General features: G+C 42.8%; 1 protein-coding gene across 8 annotated transcripts in view; it reads left to right on the top strand.

The window, feature by feature from the left end:
- Positions 1-13,723, top strand: part of RARB (retinoic acid receptor, beta) — a 195,177-nt gene that overhangs the window by 167,743 nt on the left and 13,711 nt on the right. For all 8 annotated transcript variants that reach the window (XM_010007511.1, XM_010007509.1, XM_010007510.1 and 5 more), the window contains one exon: positions 6,831-6,991. In XM_010007511.1, the coding sequence (XP_010005813.1) occupies positions 6,831-6,991 (161 nt within the window). The remainder of the gene's footprint in view (positions 1-6,830; positions 6,992-13,723) is intronic.

The raw sequence follows: 13,723 nt of genomic DNA, 5'->3' as shown, positions 1-13,723 counted from the left end.
GGGGGCGGGGGGCAAAAGAGAACTGGAGGAACACAAAATTTCACCATTTTCTGTATTAAAATACACTGCCTGCTAGTTTAAAGGTCCTTGGTATTTGAACCAATTTAAACGTATTATCATACTTCTTGCTGTTTTGATTCCATGAATGCGCATTTCTGAATTCCACATTTTGATGAAAATATTATTGCTGTCATTAATTTGATATTTTGAAAAGACTGCAGATACAGGATCTCAGTGCAATGCATAAAACAGTTGGAGTTAACTGTCCCTGGGGATGGAATCAATCACTGTTGTAGAAGAGGGTGACATTTAAAAAAGAAACTCAGAAGAAAATGTCATGCTTAAAAAATTAGATTTAAACGCACTAGCTCCTGATTGATTTTTATTGCACTCAGATAGATACACTGATTGATTATCAGCCTTACAAATGTTTAGTACCTTTCTCACTTCTCTAATAATCAGAATAATCTAATTTTCAATGTAATTTAAGTTACCATATTCAAGGTTATAATAGATCATATTTCTAATAAAACATAGCAATTATGTGATGAATAATACAAAGGTGCAAGGCAGAGTTCAGATTCACCTTCATCAAAGAGAAAAAATGCCACCAGTGGCTGGAAGAACCAGCATACATGAAGGCAGCCTACAGGATGATGTCCCCTGGATTTTTGGTGTTTTCCCCTGTTGTTGAACTGAGTCTCCTAGAGCGCTGGTTGAAGTGTGTTTGCCATAGCCGAGCGTTATTTCTCAATAGGAAACCAGGGATGGATTTGCATTCTGTAATATATGTGCCCGCTTTGTGCCTGAGGAAAAATGATAGTGTGCCAGGTGCTTATGAAATTTCTATCATGATTGTTTCTCTGTGCTCCTTGTTAATTTCAATACGTGTCTGTAGAAGGATACTATCTCACTTAATTTGAGATGTTTTCTTCTGGCAATTGTACCTGACAGCTGACATGGTTGATTTCTCTGAATCAGCTATAAAATATGCAGTTTTCAATGTGTTTCGATTTTGTACTTGAAGCCCCTTACATGACTGTGTATTTGTTATTGGCTTGGTCCATTAGAAACTAGAGTTTTCTGTTTGAAACGTGCTTTGCCTCCAATCATTCTCCATATGTCAAAGCTCAGGTTTGGCATGAGAATTTGTTGTAAGATAGTTTCCTGTTCTTTTTAAAGGCTGAGAGGTTTTGCCTAAAAGAAAACATTATTTCATCTGGAAATAAGGACCTAGAAAAATCAATCTATTTATAACTACCTGATGTTCTGCACATTTTAATGCCGTGTTTGGATTGTGACTGTATCATTGTTAAAATGTGAACAGGAGCCCTACCATTCTGTGTTGATGTTGCATCAGTTTGTCAAGTGTGATTGTGTTGCTCTCAGGATGGTTGTTTTTTTCCATTTCTTAATGCTGGAGACAAGTGAACCAGCCTCCTTGAGGTCCCCCATCTCTGTGCCTGCTTCCACCAGCTCCCAAGCATGGGAGCCACATGATGTGCAGCAGGGTGCTGGCTTCATCCATGGGGTCAGAGAGCCTGGTTCATCATCAGCAGCATCAGGGGTGCTTAAACAGCCCTTGGTTCAAGGTTTTCAAGCTAACAGTTGTGAAAGACATCCATACAGGCTGCTGTTCGTTACTGTGAGCACCGTGTATTGAAGGATGATGGGGAGAAGGGTGACGCGTGGTATGTGTGGGCCATTCATCCTGATGGATCAGACTTGGCAGTGGCAATAGCTAAATGTTTTGCATATTTGGCTGAAATTGTCCACAGCTGCTGACTTCTGCCAGAAGAAGAAATTTTTAGCAGCTGCTGCTGGAATTGGAGAAGTTGGAGTGGAAAGGAGCTGTGCAAGGCTTGCAGGTTTCCACCCCAGCAAGCAGCTCAGTGCTGCTGGAAGCCCTGGGTATGGTGCTGAACATTGACCCCACCACCCGCCTGTGATGCTGGTTGCCTGCCATGTGGGGCAGCCTGGGCTGCCTGGTGTCGGGGAAGGGATGGATGGCTTCCCAAGCTGCAGGAGAGCAGGTGGGAGAGGAAGCCTCTGCCTGGAGGGGAGAGTTGGCAGCTCTGCAGCTGTCCTGCCTCAGCTCACCTCCCATTTCTCTTCTCAAAAGCGTTTGCAAACAAAAGGAGTATTTTTGCAGGCTTACCTTGTGCCCAGTACTGTGCAATTACTGACTTGCTCTGTGTGCTTTGTGGCACTTTTGAGATTTGTTAACTTAACGAGTCACTTCCAAACTATTTAATGACAAGAGAAGTGTGGTTTTACAGGAATGTGAACTGGAAACACTAGTATTTGTAGCTACAGGAACAAAACCAGTTAAGTAGTACACAAAACTCTTCAAAGGTCAAGGGGATCTCCGAGAGGCAAAGCTGCAATGATAGCATTTCAAGTCATGAATTTATAGCTGATTAATCATTATAATATATGAAAGGTGCTGTCTAACTATCTTCTGGGCATCTGGGGAAGCAAAGGTTATGCAAGTAATTGAAAATACGGTGTCTCAAGCTGCAGATTCTTCTCCCCTGGACACGTTTGTGCCACCTTTGACAAAGGGGAGTAGAGACACAGTCTTCAATGATTTTACCTGATTATCTAGAAACTGCCTTAATCTCTTGGACTGGATCCCAGACTCTTCGTAGGCCAAGCGGTGACTAAGTTTGGTGGACCTGAGGGGCTCATGTTTTAAGACTAGACAACTCCCAGCATTACAACATGCTTGAAATGATCCCACTCAACCAGGATTGCTGCATGGCTGCTAAATGAGAGTTCTGGGGTCCTTGGAGAGAAGCTGTTTGTGTCTTTCCTTAGACTTGGTTTCATCTACAGCAGGCCCCGCTTTTCTTGCAAAATGCATCCTTCCCTCCTGCATCCTTCCCTCCTGCAGCTTTTGTGCTTCACCCATCACTTCAAGCAGAAGAGGGGGAAGGAAATGTGTCTCAGGCTAAGGAAAGCAATGGCAAACCTGGAGTGAGGAGAAAAGATTAGGCTGGATGGTAGAAGAGGTGATGTTCATTCAGGTTAGGGGGCTGAATGTTAGCGGGTAGGGGCTAGTCCTCAAAGCTAAGGCAACAGAAAGTGCCTTTGCTAGCTTACTAACTGCCGTGGCTGCCTGGAGGTTTCTGGGTGTGGGAGTGCAAGTCCTGGCATGTGTGTCAAGGTGACAGGGAAGCTGTCACAGGAAGATGGATTGGAGCAGACGTGCTCAGGCGTGGGCGTGTGTCACTCAGCCATCCCAGCAGTGCCGAAACTCGCACGGACGGGGCTTCCTTGCGTACCAAGATACACCCTTTTTCATCCTCTTCCCTCTCCACCAACACCTTATTTGTGTTTTTAGTCTTTTAACTTCAGTGTTTCTCACAGGGCAACAGAGCTTCCGTACTGTCCCCTGTCGGGAGCTCTTAAATAATGCAGCCATCGAGTCAGAATTTAGTGCACGAGTAATGAAATTCATAACCTGAGTTTTCTACAGTAACATTAACTGTGACACAGATTCATCACTGGCGTATCATCATTAAAAGGCAGTGGAATTGCATTGGGGATTGATATGATCATATGCATGTAAAGATCAAGATACAAAAAAAGATGTGATTTATGCAATATAAGCAGAAGCTGTAATCCAAAAACCTTCCTACATGTGGTGCGACAGCTCCTGTTCCCAGGGCAGTGATAGCTTTTAAATTTACTGGATAAATGTGTGTGTTTATATGTTTTTATTTAACTCTTTTAAACATTGTGTTGTATTGATCTTTTTCTCTCTTCATTTTGCATTGAATTATAGTTGTCATTGAATCTGCATAATAGTTCAGCGTTATTGAAATTGCTATATTTTGGAGCCTGGGTGTTATATGTCAGCACTTTATTGTGCTGTCTTCCAGGGAGTATAGAAACAGTGCCATGTCTAATGCAGCCTTAGTGAAGACAAATGTAGGAAATATCAAAACTATACATAAAGCAAGAAGATAAATGTTATTCAGGTTTTATTGATATTACAAGGGCTATTGTAATTGTAGGAAGAAAGGCAACAGTGGACAAAAACTGTTCTTAGTTTTCAGGACCTGTTAATTCTCCCCTTCCTACCCTTCAGTAATTTGTGTCTGAAAAGAAAGAGGCCAGAGCTGGGCCAATTTGGTGGTGTGGATTGACCAGCTGCTGTCCCTCTGTTTGCCACTGCGGAGGAGGGGACTTCAGGTACAGCTGCTGAGGGAGCTGACTGTGGTAGCACAGGAGCAGCAGTGCAGTTCCTGATGGAGTTATCTCCTGGTCCCTGAGAGCTCTTGGCAACTGCTCCAAATCCTGGCTGAAATAACGTGTTTGTCTTCTATGAGGAGTTCAAAGCTATTGAGATAAGTAGTTGCTGAGACCGCCTTGTTTTGCAAATTTGTCAATCAGATCCTAGAGCTATAACTAAATGGTGCTTTATTGCAAAGGCTTATTGCTCTTTGTGGTTGTGTAGGAGTTTACATAATTTTAAAAGGAGTTCTTTTATCTCCCAAGTACAGCAGCAATCAGGATTTACTTTCAGAGTGTGGTAGTGGTTTGGAGCACTCTAGATGTATGTGTTGGTCATGGATGTTTTCGCAGTACAAGAGACTGTACTTGCCCTCTTGCCTGGGGTCTTGCAAACAAATCAGAGCATTGGCTTTAGGGAAATATTTATAAAAGGAAGGTGGGGGATCCAGCCTCTCCTAAACTTGACTACACTGGTAGCATTGAACCTTCACAAGGTACCTTTTCAGTCCACCCTTCCTGGTCTCCTTTTAGTCTCTTACTCCAGCCACTAGAACTGATGGTGTTTAAGGTTAGACTTTAATCTGATGGGGTGATCGGCATCCCAGCTCTGATCTAGCAAAGCACATAATTGACTTCAGTATGGGTCTATTCACACAATCAGAGTCAAGTTAATCCCTTAAATATCTGCTGGATAGAGTTCTCTCAGTTGCAAAGTCAAACTTTTACTGAAAACAAACAACAGAGCTCTTCGTCACGTGGAGTATGTGCCCGATGGCCTTGTAAAGGAGCAACAGTATTCACTGCACCTACCCCTTGTATTCTGCTACACATCATGTAATTTCTGTAGATGCTCCTGACTCTGCTGCTTTCCCACCCCACCATTTCCCATGTGGCTCTTTATGTTCTCTCAGAAATGACACATCTTGAATAGATGCTGTAGGTGAGACTGTATCAAAGCCTCCTCTTCCTCCTGAAACATTCAGTGTTTTATCTGCTCTTTGCAATCATTTGTGGTGGGCAAGCAGGGAGGAAGCAGCCACAGAAGTCGTGGTGCCATGAAGGTGGGCCTGGGGACAGGAGGTAGCATGAAGGTGTCTCTGGGCATCTGCCCAGTTTGCTGTACTTCCCCCTCTATGGTAGAGAGAGATATTCTTTCTGGGGTGGGACAGTACAGGTGAGAATCGGCAGATCTTTGCACAGGAAGTTCCACCTCAATATGAGTAAGAACTTCTTTACTGTGAGGGTTACAGAGCACTGGAACAGGCTGCCCAGAGAGGTTGTGGAGTCTCCTTCTCTGTACTCTTTCAATACATGTGTGGATGCTTTTCTGAGTGATATGCCTTGGTTTTGGACCTGCTCTGGCAGGGGTGGCTTGGACTCTTATGATCTTCAGAGGTCCCTTCCAACCCCTAACATTCTGTGATTCTGTGATTTGGCCATTCAAACTGCCCGGCCATCTTTGCATGTGCCCAGCCCACTGGCCGCACCCTCAGAGTTTAGGGCCCTGGTTTAAACACGGTGACATTTTGAACACCGGTGTGTGTTAGGGTTGGGTTTTGTTTGTCCAGCAGCATTTAGTCCTTGGGGTGTTTAATATTGACACAGAGTCTTTGGGGAGAGGGATTGATTTTGTTTGGCTTTGTTGTAAAGCCTTACGCATCTGGTTACGCTTAAGACGTTAGCTTTAGCTAACAACAAACCTCTTGATAAAATTCACAAGAACTGGCAATACTGCAGACACAGACTTATCTCCTGGGCATGTTTTGTAAAATTAAGCTGTTTTCATTAAAAGAACAAAGAGTAGCATGGTGATGGAGCAGCTGTCATATTTTATTACAAAACACAAATACGTGGGAAATCAATTATAGCGCGAGTGCCGCACAATGCATATTTCCAGTAATCCCCCACGGCCGGGGGAAGGTAGAAGGCTGATCTGAGCACAGGAGCAGATGGCAAGCAACTTTAGATAGCTTCACTGCTATTTTTACTCTTTCAAGTGTTTCTGCTTCTCCTTTGATCTTCAGATCTTAAGTTTAACGTGTTTCATCTTCTTTCATTTACTGTTTTCAAATTTAACTTTCCCTTTAAATAACTTTTGCTTGGTGGAGTTGGTATTAGTATGGGTTTTATTATCTTCCATACTGTGAAATTTAAGAGGAGAGACAGTTGCTGTCTTTCTTTAGTGTTGTTCACATCCAATAAAATGCCGACTGCCTCATTGCAGAGGACTTCACTGTTCAACATGCACAGCTGTAATGATATAATGAAAACATCTCACCTCACAAAGACACTTACAATGCATGTGCAGTTGCAGTAGACTTTCTTGGAAGATAGATACTATGGGAGTGTGGTGGCACATCCACAGCAAGCACCTATGGAAATTTGATTTAATCAGTATCCCATTAAATGCAATTCTTACGGTTGAGTAATTGATCTTGCATTAGTATTCTCTGTGTGTATAACATCTTTGTCTCTGCTTAAAATAATTTATGTTTAAAATAAAAGCAGTGGTTTGAAGTAGAGCAGCAAGAGCAACATGGGGTGAGCTGAATAACCACATGTGATCTGTGTCTCTGCTTTTTCTATAGCTGTCAGAAATGACAGGAACAAGAAGAAGAAGGAACCTTCAAAGCAGGAGTCCACAGAAAACTATGAAATGACTGCAGAGTTGGATGATCTCACTGAGAAGATCCGAAAAGCTCATCAGGAAACCTTCCCCTCACTCTGCCAGCTGGGAAAATATACCACGGTAAGTATGGTCTGTGAGGCATACATTCTGGATGTTCCTGGATTGTGTGAGTTTGGCTTTGCAAGCTTCAGGTGTTTTAAATAGATGCAGAAGTAGATGCACTCCTCACACCTCCTTAGCCCTGAAAAAACACAGGTATCCATGCAAACACGTGCTGAAGAGGAGAAATTGCACTGAACTGCAAGCATTACTTAGCAGTAGTGTGAGAGACTGAAAGAGTAATCCAGCCAAGAGACAAGCTCAGAGTGCATGAGTCAATTACATGCCATCATTCATTAGAAATTTGTTGGCTTCTGAAGACATGATCTCTGCTTGTGCGTCAGCAGATTACAGCTTTGCAGGTGTAGAGAATTCTTAAATGCTGCTGGATTACTAGTGACAGTCTCAAAGCTACCAAGGTCAAGGAAAATATGTAATGTCTAAATAAATGGGTTTCAAAAATGCTCATTTTCAGTTTACTCCTCTCCCAGTCTACCAAAATACTGCAAAGCAGCAAACACTTAGGCTGCTTTTAGAAATGAAAAATTGGCCTCCCATCAGGAAGTTCAGCACTGTAGGAATTTCTCCAGAGGGTGAGTCAGGGAAATACTTTTTTTGCATACGTGTATATGTTGCTAAATACAGAGAAGGTCTGTGATATTTGTTGATTACAGAGAGAAAGTTCAATGTCAAGTTTGCAAATGCAGTAATAATAGAGATGGTTAAAAACAGGTAATGCTTAGAGTCCTGTTGGTGCAGGAGCAACTTTACTGGGTCTGGTCTTGCTGTCAGTTGTAGCAGCACTGACTGTTTCAGAGTGATGTGCAGAAGGTCATGAAGTAGTCGAGTGCGCTTTTGCTGCTGAGGCTGGGAGTTTGGGAGTGGCATGGCTGAGGCGAGGAGGTGCCTGCCTCCACAGTCCTTCACCTCCACGGTTCCCTAGCTGGAGATGTGGGACCAAGCCCCAGAGGCCAGGTGAAATACCCCTCTTAGTGGATTGCTTTCTGTTTTGAGTAAGTGCTCTGCTACTGAAACAAACATTACATTTCTCAAAGAGTCATCTAGGTAAATCCCTGTGTGATGGCATCAATATTCACTGCTTTATGGCACACTCTTTACTAAGTGCAAGGTTTGAAACTCCCACGTCTAGGTTTGGGACTTGGTATTTAAGTGCAAGAAAAGCAAGCATACATGGTGTGATGTTAGAAAAAAGCGTGCTTTTCATATTGCTGAAAGTATCTTCACAAACATTTTTCACATTCAGTTTTGAGACCCGCATAAAATGGTTGGTGCTGGGTAAGTTGCTTGTCCTTTCCACCCTTCTCAGGTGCTGTTCCTGCTTGGGTGAGATGTAGCCAAAACAGTCAGTGTAGGCGTGCTGGTAAATACTGCTCAGGCAGTCCCCCAGGGAACAGCGCAGCCTGCGAGGCTGGAAGCTCAAAGGCAGCCTGTTGGTGATGTAACTGAAGGCAGAGCTAGAGATGGTGGATCTATAGGGTGTCTTTTCAAGGAAGTTCCCGGATTAGTGCCCTCCACTCCTCCTCTCAGCACATGAGTTTGCATCCTCATCTTGGAGTGAATAAAATCTTCCAAACAGGGTCTCACACTTCTGCTTAAGAAGCGCTTCTGTATGAGTTTGAAAACATCTTCCTAGTTCAAAGACAGTGAGTTTGTGACTTGCAGAAGAGGTGGTGGGATGTCTGCAGCTGAGACCCTTGGCCAGGCTGGTATGCATGTCACTTTATTGCTCGCAGACTGCCTTTCAAATGTCCTGGGTATCCCAGAATAATAGCCTGTTGCTGTAACTCCCAATGAGGATTTTTTGGTACGTACTTTTGTGTTACCTCTGAGTTAGAAGGGTGCATTGCAGCTGGTGTGATGGTACTTCATACTGGTATTTCCCAGCGATCCTGGAGGGTTGAAAGATAAACCTGGGCACCTATACGCTTGCATTATGTATTGGATGCTTAAATACGGTTAATGTTTTAGCTCTTGAAATTATACAAGTGGATGAAATTGGAGAGGGTTTTGTCACATATCACAGCCACTACTGGTGCCTTCTCCTTGGGTTCCTGCTGATCCCCATGATGAGTTTATGTCCCTGTTGGAATTTCAGAGCCCTTACTGAGAACACCTGGATCTAAGTATTGAGCGGATGAATCTGCTCTGAGTCCTGAGTAGCCATGACCTGACCAATCACTCTCTGAGGCTGGATACTGGTCATTCGTGTCTCAGGCCAGATCAAGATAGCTTGGGTAAAGATTTTGTGGTTTTGGTGGTGGTTTGGTGGAAGTCCACAGCAGTTAGCTGCATGTGGCTTGAAGTCCCTGCCACCTTGTCATCGTTTGGTGCTATTCAAGTTGCAATAACAAAATTATACTGAAAGAATTGTTTTTGTCTTAGCTTGGATCTTTGAGATCAATACAGCTTCCTTCAAAGCTGTAGCAGAACTGATAGTGGCGGTGCTAAATACTGACTGTCTTCTTGCTGCATGCTCGTAGTCTCTGTGTGAAATGTGGAGTATTTACATCTCTCCTCTAGCTGCAGCCTGGGGACCACTCCAGTTTTTTAGGTAGGACTTCAGTGTTAAAAGCTCATTTTTGTGAACAGCTCTGCCCAGCTGTGGAAGGGACAGAGTACCACTGGGGCTGGAGTATGGGTTATCTTCATCTCCAGTTCCCCACCAGCCCAGGAGCAAGGGAGAAGCCTTTCTGCAGCAGTGGCAGAGCCAGGAAGGTGGTGGGTGGTGGAAAGTGTATGCTGGTCAGAGGAGTATTCAGTTCTTGGAGACCACCACCAGCTGCTGATCAAATGGCAGGGCTCAGGCATTTCCTTTTGAGACACTTCAAATAGAGACCAGAAGTCAAAAAAAAGAAGTGCGCAGCCCTTTTTCTAAATGTTGAGTCCAAGGGGAGCTGGGAACCTACACCACTCTACTTTTCTTCATAGTAATAAACTGGTGTAGGTAGGAGATTGCAGTCCTACTTTTTATGCCTGGTTCTGCAGGCTGGAAGTCATAAAGCTTAGCATGCTCACACTGCAGACCATACAGATAACTGTTGTGGCCTTAAGAGTTTTTATTTAATTTTTAAAGCGAGATGGGAGAAGTGAGTGTATTGAATCCATGTGGAACCACTTGAATTTCATGAGCTTTGCACTTGAGTACTGATAGAGTCGGTGGACAGAAGAAACTGTTCTGCAAGCATAGCCCCTGTTCACCTTCAGTTACATGGTTGTTCAGACTGATTTAAAACATGATTCTGTTTGTTGCTAGAAAGACCAAAGTATTTAAATATAAGAGTGGAATATAAAGGACCTTGCAGAGATACAGTCATAAAAAATCTGTTCAGACTTTGCATATCTGACTCTTCTCATTCTTCAGCACTGCAGCCTGCATTTCCTAGAGGAAAAGGTTAGATGAGAATTTTTTTGCCCCCCATTCTGTATTTTAACCTCTTCAAAACTGGTTTTGAGAAGCATTTCCAATTATGTTTTTTTTATATCCATTTGTTCTTTAAAAAGAAAAAGCGTCCAGATCAGTAATAATTACTGTACTTTGCGTAGTTAATAAAAGTCTACTTAAAATAATGGGAGAATAGCACTGGGATTAAATTCCCTGGGTCATTTGACTTAACAGTTGCATTTGGTGGGCAGTGGCAAGGATAGTTCTGCTGATGATGAGAATCAGCAAGCTGTTTAAACGTAATGGATTTCAAAAGTCCATCATAAATAGATCTGTTTTATTACTGCCATGCAGGTAAGAGAGAGTGCCTTAGTAATTTCTCTGGAGATGTCATACTTTATAGTATAATTGAGTGTAACTATACTGCTTGTCCCTTGAGACTGGTATTATTTGTAAGTCTACAGCTGTGTTACATCCAGCCTTATGATAAAGGGAGGATAAAACAGAATATAATTTCGACTCTGTGGACCTATTTTGCAGGTTCTCCTAGCTTGCTCGGGGCTGGCTGGAAGTGGAGAGTTTTTGCATCTCAGTGGCATTTTGTCTTTTATTAATGCTGGGCTTAAAAGTTACATGCCTGTTGTTCCATGCCATGTATACATGTATGTATCTCCTCATGCTGGGACTGAGCAGAGATGTGTGCTCTGGTCCTTCGTGAGCTTGCCAGAGCTGAAGTGCATTGCTGCTTTTACTAAAGAGGCATAGCAAGTGTTCCTGATTAGGGCAGAGTGCCCCTGTGAGCCTTGTTTCCCTTGTAAAGTGGATTTTAAAGACAGTGGGGATTCTGCTACTGTGTATGTTTCTGCGAGTACCTCATCCCAAATCGTTAATGTGGAGATAGAGCAGCCTGCAATGAAAAAACAAAAATTATGGAAAAAGTGGGATCAATTTATGTGGTAAAAATGGCTCTTTAATTGGATTTCATAGCAAGGTTGGGCTTTTCCACTGATAAAGATGCCACTAGGGTGTATTACAGTATTGTTCCACCATATGTGCTCTGGTGCAAAGGCCTGAAAAACATGCAAGGCTGCTCCTGGAAAAGACGCCCAAAAAAACTGCTTCAGTAAAATATTCAGGAAAAGTCATAGCGTCTGCATCTTTTTCACAGCGTGGTTAGAGGAGATCCCCAGGCAAATTTAATCAGAGTTCCTGTTTCTAACATGCATTTTATTAACCCCATATTTTACTGTTCAACCTATACATTGGTATTGAGTCAGTTTGGGTTTTCCATATTCAGAAAGGCTGCTAAAAATTTAGCTCTTTTCCGTTACGCTTGCAACTACATTCATTACCAAATAAGATGTTAAAGGTCTTTCCATTTGCAGCATCTCAAAGATAATGTGTAAACCACATTAGCTCCAACATTGAGAAATCTGGCACCCGGCGTAATAAAACACCCGGTTATTTTCTGTTTTATTAACTGCCCCTTCTCTTCAGTTTGCATAATAGTGAGTTAGATTTACATTTGTTAAGACAGCCGTGCATTACTCTTAATAGAAGACATGTCAAACTTCCCGTTGCTGGTGCTGCAGCATGATGAAGTAACCTCATATGATACTGATGAAGATTTCGTTCACACTTGCTGGTTTCGTGCAACGTCTTTTTTTCCAGATGGATACCCTATTGTAAAATGATTTCCTGCTTTAGGCTCTGCTTTGTGTAGCTCTCTGCTATGCCATCTTTCTATGAACTGGATAAACTGCCTATTAAATTTAATTACAGCCTGAATGACTGCACATCTTGATCTTATTTTTTCTCCAATGTACTGTATTTCACCAAGGTCCTTGAGGATGAAATAAAATAAATCTGAAGGATGCATACTCCAATAGCCAAAAGAAATGTTTCAAAGGGCATTACAATGACTGTTAACCCATTAGTTTTGGACCATTCTGAAGGCAATTCTTTAGGGTTAGGATTATAAAGACATTTTCTCCTATCTTTTCTTCTGCTATTTAAAAAAAACAACCAAAACAAAATAGAGGAAGTTCCCAGAATAAAAATTCAAATAGAAATGTGACGTTAATTTCTTAATCCCTTAGAAAGAGGGAGTGGGGAAGAGCACCTGTGCAGCTTCAGATTGTTCAGCATGGTTAGCATTTATTTTTGCAATAAGGACCTCGTTACCAGCTTGAATCTCCACCCTGTTGCAAGTGAAGGTGATTGTTGGGCTGGCAGCACCCTTAGGACCCATCAGGACATTCTCTTTCATGATTAACGGAGGTTATGGTGTCCACAAGGGCAGCCCTGTGATGGGGTGACAGAGCATCACAGCCAGACTGAGCTCACCCCATGTCCCCTCATCAACCTCTTCAGGCCCTATGTCCTTCCCATGAACCGAAGAAAGCTTAAGGCTTCAATTGCTTCCAAGGAAGTGGATATTGTCACCATCTGCAGCAATGGTAGCAGGGTCACTAGAGATGTGTCCTCCAAGAATGTGTGATCTGTGTAAACTGAATACTTTCTGATGGCTATTTATCTGCCATGTTGGTCAGACTTCTAGGTCGAGACTCCTTATATTTAATTTCAACATTCATGTAACATTTTCATTTAAATCAGCTAAGACTAAGGCAGGTAATCAAATGGGCTTCCCTTGCAGCTGGGGAGAAAGCCACCACCTGAGGGAATTTTCCCTTACCTGCTTTAAGTACCCATCTGGAGTGAGTGAGCCATTTTGAAGATGCCTCACTCCTTCTGGGTTAGTCAGGAAGCTCAGATGAGAGGTGGAAGAGAGAAACTCTGCCTTTGGTTTGTCATGGTTGCAACTCAGCACCTTTTGTAAATTCAAAACCAGTGTATTTTTACAGGTAAAAGTTCCCTTGCAATGAAGAGGAGATCACCCAGACACTGAAAGCAGCTGCAATGTGCACTGTGTTTGGTGGCTCATGAAATAGAGGGGGACCATTGTCCTGGCTGCATCCTAGACAGCTTTGGATCAAATGCTGCTAAAATGGGAGCATCCTGCCTACTGGGGAAGGAGGAGAGAGACCTCAGATATTTCAGAGCTCTGTCCTTCTGAGTTTCATGTCACCTCACAGGAATCATGGGTGGGTCTCCCCACACCCCCATCTTTTGTTGGACTAGCGTCAATTAGATCACAGTAACTTTTGAGTCAGACGGTTCTTGGCTGACACGTTTCACTTTTTCAAGGGCTAAGTCGTTATTCTGCATGCGTGAAAACATGACTTTAAACACAAACTAAACACATATTTGCTACATATTCTAGCAAATTACAGACTTTTGGATAAAGAGACATGAATATATGGAAACAGCCTCTGAAAGATGCAGCAGGA

The sequence above is a fragment of the Chaetura pelagica genome, unplaced genomic scaffold (genome assembly GCF_000747805.2).
Source record: "Chaetura pelagica isolate M959 unplaced genomic scaffold, ChaPel_1.0 scaffold10, whole genome shotgun sequence".
NCBI classification, from domain to species: Eukaryota; Metazoa; Chordata; class Aves; order Apodiformes; family Apodidae; genus Chaetura; species Chaetura pelagica.
This window is presented reverse-complemented; position numbering and strand designations above follow the sequence as displayed.